We start from the raw sequence: 11741 nt of genomic DNA on the forward strand, positions 1-11741 counted from the left end.
CTTTCAATGTGTTGCTTTATAAGTTCCTGTATTTGTCTTTTTTTAGCTAAATAAATTGGACATGAGACAATTTACTAAAATATCATGATTGACTATAAATGTGTATATATATATATATATGTGTGTGTGTGTGTGTGTGTGTCTGTCTCCATATATGTTATATATGTCATATATGTATATATGTGTATGTGTATATATATATATACACATATATATATATATATAAAGAAATTACATGTATTACAAGACAGAATCATTGTCCACATATTAAGAGACTAGATGGTTTTTACCTGTTGTCTAAAATTGCAGGTTCAATGAAAATTCCCAATTGGGGGCCTCCCTGGTGGCACAAGGGGTTAAGACACAATCTATTAAGCTGTCCACCGCCAATGCAGCAAAAGTTCAATTTCTGGCCCACCAAGGAGAAACCCACATGGTGCAGCTCATGGTATGCCTGCTGTACCCCTTAGCAATGCACTTCAGTCAATCTGCCTGTACTGTTCCCTACTTTGTCTCTGTGAATCCTCTCACCCCACAATCTCATTGGCCTGTACCCCAGTTCTTATATACATAAGTAAAAATAAATCTTTTTAAAAAAGAAAAAAATATAATTCCCAACTGGTGGGAGTCAACTGGGTGGGAGGACTCAGTGCTGCTATAAACATAGAGGTGCAGGTGCCCTTTTGAATTAATGTTTCTGTGTCATTTTGGTAAATACCTAGAGGTGGAATTAGTGGATCATATGGAATCTCTACACTATTATTAAAGAAGATTGGACATGGGCATCCCCTGGTGGTGCAGGCAGTTGAGCGCCATGCTGTAAAGCTGTGTGGAGCCTCAGCAGCACTGGTTCAATCCTGGCCGGCCAGCAAGGGTCCCACATGGCGCATCAGACCTCTCCTTCACAACCGCTGTCTGCTCAGCAGTGTATTTTGTCAGTCTGCTGTCTGTTCCCTACTCTGTCTCTGGTGAATCCTCTCACCTGCCCGCACATCTGGACTGTACTTCGGATCTTGTGTAAATGAATAAATTTATCTTTAAAAATATAAAAAAATAAAAATAAAAAAGACTGGACACTAAAAGTAGTCACCAAATTGGGGATATTTTACCCTTTTGCAGCAACTGCAAATATTTTTTAAATAAATAGTTGCTTAAAGAGCAAAGAGTTTAACTAAAGGGACTTTAGGTCTCTTATGTGAGCCAGTAGAATACTGCATAACTTGTAACTGTTTGTAGATAAGGCTATTTTATTGAAAAAATACTTGGAGGTATCTAGCATCTGGGGGGTCCCCCTTTAATCTGAATATTGATAATGTATTCTGCCCATTACTATATCTTTGATTATCAAAATGATTTAGAGTGCCCCTGGTGGCACAAAGGGTTAGGATGCAGCACTGTGAAACTATCTCGCAGCCACTGCAGCAAGAGTTCTAACCCCAGGCAGGAGCAACCCTAAGGGTGCAGCAGACCTCTCCTGATTCACCCATTGCTCCCCTCAGCAGTGAATTTCAGTAAATCTGCCTATTCTGCTTCCCAATCTGTTTGGTGAATCTTCTTACCACTCACACCTCTGGCTTATATCCCAGTTCTTGTATGCATAAATATATAAATCTTTAAAAATAAACATTTACATTATTCCCTATCTTTCTACTTACACCAATCCTTTAAGAGATTAAATACATAAAAGTTGACAGCAATGAGGGAAACCCTTTTTCATTTGCCCATGGAGACTTGTCAAAAAGACTTTATATATATATATATATATATATATATATATATATATATTAAAGATTTAAGATAAAGATATAAAGATATATTTTAAAGATTTATTTATTTATACAAAAACTGTGGTACAGGTCAGAGTTGCGGGAGGGTGAGAGAATTCACCAGAGACAGAGCAAGGAGCAGAACAGGCAGACCGACCAAAGACAGTGCTTAGGGGAGCAGCAATCAAGGCAGAAGAGTTCTGCTATACCAGATGAGTTTCTCCCTGGCCAGCAGGGGTTGCAGTGCAGCTTTACAGCATGGCACTCAACCTGCTGCACCACTGGGGATGCCCAATATTTTTTAAAATACATATTTATTTATGCATACAAGAGCTGTGGTACAGGCCAGAGAAGCAGGTGGGGTAAGAGGATTCACCACAGACAGAGTGGGAAACAAAACATGCAGAATGACTGAAATTCACTGCTGAGGAGAGCAGCGGGAGAGACAATAGTGGTCTGCTACACTATGTGGGAACTTCCCTGGCCAGAAGGCATTAAACCAGCACTGAAAAGGCTGTGAATAGTTTCACAGTGTGGTGCTTAACCCCTTGTATCACGAGGGAGACCCAACACTTTTATATATTTTCAAGATGTATTTATTTTTATACAAGAGCTAGGAAACAGGCCAGAGGTCCACGAGGGTGAGAGGATTCACCAGAGACAGAGCGGGGAGCAGAACAGGCAGATGACCAAAACATACTGCTGAGGGGAGCATCGGGTCTAACAGGGGAGATCTGTTGTACTATGTGGGAACCTCTCTGGCAGGCCAGGAATCGAACTTGCACTGCAGAGACTGTGGACAGATTCACAGTGCTGTGCTCCACCCAATGCACCACCAGGGAGGCCCAAAACCTTAATATTTGTAAGTTTTCAAAAGGAGTATATATTTTTTTTAGTCTGTCCAAGTGAAAATATCTACAGTGAAAAAGTGACACTACTTAATTTGGTATTCATGTTCACACACAATGGGAAATTTTAGGCAAACATCCCAATTCACTCTCCTAACTTTTTTTTTTAAAATCAGTAAATTCAGACACAAAAAAGACATTTCATGGAATTTTTTACTCTGAAAACTTAAAAAGACATTTTTAAAAAAGGTAAGTTCTATTTTCAAGTTAACAGCAACAACTATGAAATTACTTTGCATTCAACGTTTGTTATCCAAAAATTAATGGAGGGAAAGTTAACATATATCCTTGCCATCCATGCCAACAGTTTTTTTTAACTAATAATCAGGCAAAATAGGGGGAAAAACAGCATATATATATATTTTTTTTTTCTTTGCAAAGAAAGTAACTTTTACATAACAGTATTATTTGTAGTATCTTCTATGGCCTCCTCTTTCAGGTCTACTTCCCCCATGGCGTCCTCTGGATATTCCATAACCTGAGCTACCATAAGAATCACGAGAAGCAGAGTATACTCTCTCCACAGAAGGTGGAAACCCTCGTTCTTGTCTGCCACCATCATGCTCACAACCACTAGAAATGATGTCACTCCGGCCACTTGAGTAACTTTCTCGACTTCTACCATATTCATCTCGTGTACTAGTATAATCATCATAGCAACCACTTTCCCCATAAGCCAGAGGGGCCCCTCGGGGTGGTGGTGCACCTCGGCAGCGACCTGTAAAAGTCAATCATAAAATAACACAACTTAAAATACAAACTACTACATATTTGGAAATGACAGACTAAACCTGTTTTGCATGTAAGAAATCAATCACACTACTGAAGTGCATGATTTTCCACTTATAGTTATTTATGAGTATTTCTTTTTTTTTTTTTTCTAGGCATGTTTTATTTATTTATTTGTTTGTTTGTTTATACATGCACTGGGTACAGTCAGAAGTGCGGGAGGGTGAGAGAATTCACCAGAGCGGGGAGCAGAACAGGCAGAAGGACCGAAGTACACTGCTGAGGGGAGCAGCGGGCGGCAGGAGAGGTCTGCGCGCCATGTGGGACCCTCCTCCAGTGGCCGGGGAGCAGCCGGGGATCGAACCGGTGCTGCAGAGGCCGCGGGCAGCTTCGCAACCCAGCGCTCAACCTCTGCGCCACCGGGGAGGCCCTATTTATGAGTATTTCTGAGTGTAAGTAGTGTTAAGTAAATGTCATAGTATCTAAAAGTAGGCTGGATATCTGTCTTTCATGTTATTCATGTGTGTCTACTCTTAAACTCTGTCTCTGTTATTTAAAAATATTAACAATTTTCCCTTAAGAAAAGAGATTTACCCTTAGAAGGAGTCTCTCCGGCTTAAGCACAGTTGAGAATTAATTTATCTTTAAATATACTGTAGTTTTTCTTTGCCTTTGTTGTACTGACACAGAAATAAAAGCAGACATACAATTTAGTTATTTAATCTAACTGATAAAGAAAAGTATTAAATGGACTCTTACCATAACTCTCACTTGAATCTCTGTAAGAGCCACCACTTGGATGTTCAGAATAATCTCTATCATGACCACCACCATAGTTATCTCGACCTCTAAAAAAAAAAGTATTTAACATCAGAATATATAACTTCTAGCAAGGGTCCACCTGAGGAAAACAGAAATTGTTACAGTACCTGTGTTCTCTACAAGAATGTTCATCTCGAGCACTTGAATGGCCATAATTTTGGTATGCATAGTCTTGGAGTGATACAGCATAATCCTTAGTGTCTCGGGAACTGGGATAATCTCTGCTTGAATAACTTAATATTAAAAAATAAAAAAAAAACACTTGTAATAGCCAAGATATTTAAGAATAATCACAACAAAAATAACAAATTTTTACATAGGTGAAGGAATTAATACACTTTAAAAACAGGCAACAAGATGAGAAGGCACACCAGTTTAATATCAAAAAAATTTAAATTAAACTACTGCTTTACACCTTCTAAGTTGACTCATTAAAAAACAAAACTAGTATTGATGAGGATGTACAGAAACTAGAATTCTTGTTTACTTTAGTACAAATTAAAATGCAACTTTTCTGTAGCCAGTGTATCTAGTTCCTCAAAAGAAAAAAAAAATAGATTACATGACCCAGAAATTCCTGCCCAGCTGACTTTAGAAGTACTCAAATACATGTACATTAATAGTCAAAATAAAATCATAGTACAAATACCCGAAGCAAGCAGATACATATACTGTGTTAACTATACACACTGGTCACCAATAAAAAGGGGTGATGTTTTAGACAACTACAAGAATGACCTTTGAAAACAGTTAAGAAAAAAAAAAAACAGATAATGTCACGTATTGTTTTCTTTCCTTCCTGTGAAATAACACAAATGGGTGTTTGCCATGGGCAGGAAGAAGAAAACATGAGTTTCTATTACAGGAGTTTATTTCAAAATGATTTGAAGTCAAACAGATTTGAGTAAACTGAGAATACACTATATGTTACTAAACTATTCATTTTAAGATGTTTAATTTTATATGAGGTAAACTTCATTTCTACAACCAAAAACAAATATAGTCAACTGTCCATCACTTTTTTTTTTTCCTTTACCTATATTTAGTAGCATAACTATCATCTCTTGGTGATAGATAATCATCTCTCCAGGAAGAAACAGGCTGTCTGCGTGAGGGGCCTCCATAATTTTCTCTCTCTCGTGACACTGGATATTTAAAATTACAAATGCTTATGTATAGATCTCAAATTGAGAGTACAGTTTCAACAACAATAAAAAATCGATTTATTTTCTTTCCAGAACAATTTTTAAAAATTACATGTAACAACATACCATGTTGTTCATTTTTGTCTGCCCTTGCATTATCACTGAGTTGTTCATTATTACTGAGTTGTTTTATCTTTTTTATTTTTTTTAATATTTATTTATTTATTTATACAAGCACTGGGTACAGTCAGAAGCGTGGGAGGGAGAGAGGATTCACCAGTCACAGTTGGGAACAGAAGAGGCACACCTACGAAACACACTGCTAAGGGGAGCAGCGGGTGCTGCAAAGAGGTCTGTTGAGCCATGTGGGACCCTAGCCCTGTGGTCGAGGATGGAACCAGCGCTGCAGAGGCTGCAGGCAGCTGTGCAACCGAGTGCTCAATCGCTGCGCCAACGGGGTGGCCATGGGTTGTTTTATCTTTGTATGTATACACACATACACACACAAGTATTTTCCTTAAAATCAGTACTTAAACTTTGTATATTCTATAGAATCACCACTAAACATAAATTTAATTTGGGAGAAATACCTCCATACATAAATCAATGATTATAGTTGCCTCTTTACTATCTCATCTCTGTCAGCTTTTTTCTAACTCTATTTGTTATCTTATTTTAGTCCATTTCTTATCTAGATTATTTAAATGAATCTCAAATTTACCTTATCACTACCACTATTTTTTACATTCCTTTATTATGGTATCCCAACAACAGAAATGTTGGAAATGTACTTTCCAACATTCAAATATTGTTTTACTATTATCCTGGTTAAGATTTTAAAATTTTCAGGCCTCCCTAGTGGCAAGAGGGTTTAAGATGCAACCGATGAATCTTGTCACAATCACTGCAGCATGAGTTCTATTTCCTGGCTGGCCACGGAGCAACCCATATGGCATAGCAGAACTCTCCTGACATGCCCACTGCTCCCCTCAGCGGTGTACTTCAGTCAATCCGCCTATTCTGTTCCCCACTCTGTCTCTAGTGAATCCTCTCACCCCCTACAACTCAGGCCTGTATGCATAAATATATGCATAAATAAATCAATCTTATATGCATAAATAAATTATTATATGCATAAATAAATCTTAAAAAAATTCTCCACAAATGAAGTTAATTATCATCTGTTCATTTCAAGTATCTATTCAACTCTCCTATTCATGCTATTTTTTAAACCATATTTTAAGACCATATTTTTAAGACCCAGCACAATTATTTACACACACACACACACACACACACACACACGGTAACTGTCATGGTGAGCATATGGCAACACTCTTTAACTGGCACTTGTTAATATATTAAGGACATTTACAAAGAACTTGTAATTCATCTGTCTCCTACAGTCCTTTATTTAGACTAATTTTTGTAACATTAAACAGCTACTTTTATCTTAATATTCTTGATTCATGACTTTTTCTTAAACTATCCCCTTCACTGCATGAAACTACGGTACTTTTTCTGCTTTTCATCAAATCTCATTTTCCAATTAATCTCACTGCTGAACTTCTAAATACAATGCACATGTCATGTCCTTTGCTTATTCAGAATTACTGTTTTTTGTTTTTTTTTTCTTTTAATCCCTAAAATCTTACAGGACAGCTTAATATTTATCATAGCTTTATACAGTTCTTTCTAGGACAGTATTTCTATAATGCTTAAAATAAAGGTTCATTTAAAGTTGTAAGTTTCCCCTGGTGGCACAAGGGGTTAGGACACAGCCACTGCAGCAGTTCAATCCCTGACCCACATGGCAGAAGAGACCTCTTCTTCTCGCCCATTGCTCCACTCAGCAGTATATTTCAGTCAGTCTCCACTCTGTCTCTGATGAATACCCTCAAACGCCACACCTCTACCTGTACCCAGTTCTTATACTCATGAAAAAAAAAATCTTTAAAAAAAGTGTAAATTAATTTACAATGGTGAAGAACTACTCAAGAGAAAAAAAATAAATTTCACTTATTATTAGAGGACCTGGTTATTAATAACAATATTACAAAGAAATATAAAAACTCTTCAATCTTGCATTGATTAAACTACATTTTTTCAGCTAAAGAAACATACTGATGTTGTTCAATTTATCCTACATACAAACTCTGCTATCTTTTATTAGGATATATGTCACAATGTGCAACATTCTTTATATATTTTCTATGTAAATAGCTGGATCTCTTCTAATACTGATAAATAAAAACTTACAAGCCCTTTTAATGATGTAATCTGATTTCTCCTACTTGTAACAATAATATTTAAAGAATTAGTTTTATTTGCCACTAGCAAATTCTCTAATGGGAAAATCTAGATTTTCTGTGTTAGTAACCAAATTATACCTAGCTTATTGATTTTCAACACATGAAAGGTGTATTTGGTAATGCAGATTTTAAGTTTCTACCACATTAAATAGCAACACTGAAGATAAAAACTGAAGTTCTCTTAAAAATTATTAGCTTAAAAGATTCATTGTTATACTTATTTACTAAGGGTTGTTACTATAGCCCCTAGTTTCCTTCTCTGTCCAATTTCATATTTTATACTTCCTTTTCAAAATAATTGTTCTTAGGTTTAATCCCACTGATCTCATGGTCGGTTCGAAACCTCAAATAATTCCCTTAAATAAATTAAGTATTGACTAGGGAACAGATTTTAAAACAACTCTATACAGATCATGATGATTCATTTATGTTCTACTTAATAATCAAAGGTATATCGATGCTTGACCTCAACTTAAAATATCTGACCTGGGCCTTGCTGGTGCCACAAGGGGTTAAAATGCAAACTATGAAGCAGTCCTCAGCCACTGCAACACAAGTTCAATCCCTGGCTGTGGAGCTACCCACATGGTGTAGCAGACCACTCCTGACTGACCCACTGCTCCCCTTGGCAGTGTATTTCAGTCAATCCTCCTGTTCTGTTCCCCAGTCTGTCCCTGGTGAGAGGACTCTGTTCTCACACACACCTCTGTTCTTTTCCCCAGTTGTTGTATGCATAAATAATGAAAAAATTAATAATGTTTTGACTCCTTCAGTTTATGCTCAAAGTCCTATTTTTATTTTTATATATTTTTAAAGATTTAATTTATTTATAAAAGAGCTGGGTTACAGGCCAGAGGTGTGGGAGGGTGAGAGGATTCACCAAAGACAGAGCAGGGAGCATAACAGGCCAGCGGACTGAAATCACTGCTGAGAGGGAGCAGTGGGTGAGACAGGAGAGTTATGCCGTGCAATATGGGTAGCTTCCTGGCCAGCAGAGAATTGAACCGGTGCTGCAGAGGCTTTGGAAAGCTTCATAGCGCTGCACTCAACCCGCTGATCCACCAGGAGGCCCCAAAGTCTTATTTTTTAAATGTTATCGAAGGCCAATATGATTATTTCTCAGCAAACCAGAAAATTTTTCTATTCCATTTATTCCATGAATTTCCTCTCTAATGAGATAATTCTTGGAAGCATAAACTTTATCTTGTACATAATCATACATTTCTTAGCACACACAAAAACTAAACACTTAAAAACTAAACACAAAAACTAAACCTTAGGAACCTAAACATTGTGATGATTTAAAACTGAAAATTTTCTGCTAACTTTTAGATTACAGTACCATTATTAAGAATGTTTTGTAAGTACTCATGTTGAGATTGAATAATTTCACCACCATATATATTTAAAATACATTATTTTTAGTAAGATGACACCACAACCCAAATAAAGGAAAATTATAATACAGAAAGTCTCCATTACTGTTTCTATGCGTGATAAATTTTACAGCCAAAATTTGCTGCAGAATTTTCTCACAGGGCACTACAGTTTTCACAAAAATTTTGATACTGAAATTATGTAAAAAAGAAAACCTAGTAATCAAAGTGTAAGTATTAATTTTAGTAAAAATTCAAAGGATAACAACAAACATAATTTAAAAGTAATGTATTTTCCAATGTGGTTCTAGTCACCCACTGCATAGTAAGTAGAGGCACTAACCATCAATCAATAAAGAGATCACTAATTAGCAAAATATGCCACTAACACTTCACATTTTGCATCCTGCATTTAAGGCTAATTATTTAGTTTAAAATAATTTATTCTCATTCATAAGAACCTATGGTAAGGACCTCCCTAGTGGCACAAGGAGTTGAGCTATCCTTTCCCTGTGCAGTGTGGGTTCAATCCTGGCCAGCCGTGAGACTCCCACATGGTGCAGCAGACCTCTCCTGTTGTGCCCACTGCTCCCCTCAACAGAGTATTTCCTCATTCTGCCTGTTCTGTTCCACGCTTTGTCTTTGGTGAATCCTTTCACCCTCTGCGCATGTGGCCTTTACCCGGGTTCTTGTATAAAAATGAATAAATATTTTTTTTTAAAAATAACCTATGGTATTTGCAGTATACAACATTTACCTCATTCTCCCATCACACTATTGTTTTGCCCTAATGAAGAAGGAGAGGATCTTTTAAGAGGGGGACCTCCACTTCTTGAAGAAGGACCTCTTTTAACTGCAGAGGGGCCCCTACAAGAACTCATGTTGACATTAAGAGCATATTCACCATCATCTGTGTTAAAATAAAATCTTTTTAGATCATGAGAATTAGCATTTCAGTATTTTGTTAAGTTTGTACTAAACAGTATCATGGTCTTAATTTTTCATATTTGTTAAAACAAAGTCAGTGTTTGTTTTCAAGATTCCTAGTGTTTTAAACTGAATAAAATACACTCAGCAAAAAACAAACAAGTGCCTTTTTTAGTAAGTTGTTATTATGAATGACTGATTTAAACTAATGTATGATCAAAAGAAATTAATTAGAAGTATAGTAAATAATTTTTCTACTTAAGTTACAGTGACAAAGACTAAGTGTGTAATTTGTTATTTCTTCACAAGTTAATTATTTTTGGTATATTATATTTTATTTATTTTTATTGCTCTTCATCACTTAAAATAAGTATTTATTATCTGACTCCATGAGGAAAGGAAATTTAAGAGTTATAGGAATCCCAGAAGGAGAGGAGTATTTACTATCAATGCTAATGTTTCATCTAATGAATCATAAAACTATTTTCCTCATATAGAAAATAAATAAAATCTGGGCCTCCCCGGTGGCGCAGCGGTTGAGCACTGGGTTGCGAAGCTGCCCTCGGCCTCTGCGGCACCGGTTTGATCCCTGGCTGCTCCCTGGCCAACGGAGGAGGATCCCACATGGTGCGCAGACTCTCTTGCCACCCGCTGTTCCCCTCAGCAGTGTACTACAGTCCTTCTGCCTGCTCTGCTCCCCAGTCTGGCTCTGGTGAATTCTCTCACCCTCCCGCGCTTCTGACTGTACCCAGTGCATGTATAAACAAAACAAACAAACAAATATAATAAATAAATAAATAAAAGCATGCCTCTATTAAAAAAAAAAAACTATTAAAAAAAAGAAAATAAATAAAAACTGACTTTTTTTGTACATTCACAACTTACAGTTTTTCATTCCCCTGGGTACATCCTTATGTTTTAAAACATTACTCAAACTTCCTCCACTTGAGGGATGGGGATGCCCTTCTGCTCCTCCATTTCCTTCTCTTCGACATCTCAGACTTTTTGTGGTGCCTCTGTTTCTTGGAAGTGAAAGTTTCTGTCTACTACCACTTTCAAAAGATGGTTTGTTGGCTTGCTCTACCTTAATAATTTTTCCATCCAAAGGCTAGAAAAAGTGTAAAATCAATTGCATTAAATTTAACTTAAACAGTGAAAAACATTTTATAAAATTAATGCATATAAAAACCAAGTTCAAGATCAGTTTTGGCCCCCAACCATTCCCAGTGGAAAACAACTATTTTCTTCTAAGTGACTAACTTCTAATGGATAATCTAACAAAAATATAGGTACCGGTTATTTAAACTTCCTAAAATGCAATAAATTTAGCTGCCATGTGTTGAAAGAAAATATACACTTCCATTTTCTAATATGCATTAACTCTATTTCCATATTATATCATTTGCTTAAAATTTACAAATTCCAAGAGTATGTATACAAATTCTCATTTAGAGAATAATGTTTATTCAAAAGTTTAATTTTATTCATATTCTGTATACATTTGTGGTTGTCTGAGAATTTTTTCCATTAGAAATTAAGTGAAAATTTTTTCCTAATGATTGCAGCTATGTATTTACTATAGTTGTAATATTTGCTTTCCCTTTAAAAATAAAATCATTATTTGGCATTAACATTTTTTTGCCTTACTCAATTCTCATTTTGCTTTAAGTATGTTCCTATAAAATGTATTATTTAATATTATTATTTCTCAGAAATGTTTTAATATTTTAATCTTCCAACACCTTCACAAAGGTTT

At 36.1% G+C, this 11741-nt stretch overlaps 1 protein-coding gene across 1 annotated transcript in view; it reads right to left on the minus strand.

Moving 5' to 3' along the window:
* Positions 1 to 3014: 3014 nt before the first annotated feature.
* The window catches only part of LOC119250817 (RNA-binding motif protein, X chromosome-like), a 19750-nt gene continuing 11023 nt past the window's right edge, over positions 3015 to 11741 (minus strand). Inside the window, exons 3-7 of the mRNA XM_054697757.1 lie at positions 10871 to 11093; positions 5262 to 5370; positions 4333 to 4458; positions 4163 to 4251; positions 3015 to 3392 (exon numbers count right to left, since the gene is read on the minus strand). Coding sequence (XP_054553732.1) covers positions 3079 to 3392; positions 4163 to 4251; positions 4333 to 4458; positions 5262 to 5370; positions 10871 to 11093 — 861 coding nt within the window. The 3' untranslated portion in view covers positions 3015 to 3078. The remainder of the gene's footprint in view (positions 3393 to 4162; positions 4252 to 4332; positions 4459 to 5261; positions 5371 to 10870; positions 11094 to 11741) is intronic.

This window comes from Talpa occidentalis, unplaced genomic scaffold, assembly GCF_014898055.3.
Source record: "Talpa occidentalis isolate TD23 unplaced genomic scaffold, MPIMG_talOcc4v2.1 talOcc4.18, whole genome shotgun sequence".
NCBI lineage: Eukaryota > Metazoa > Chordata > Mammalia > Eulipotyphla > Talpidae > Talpa > Talpa occidentalis.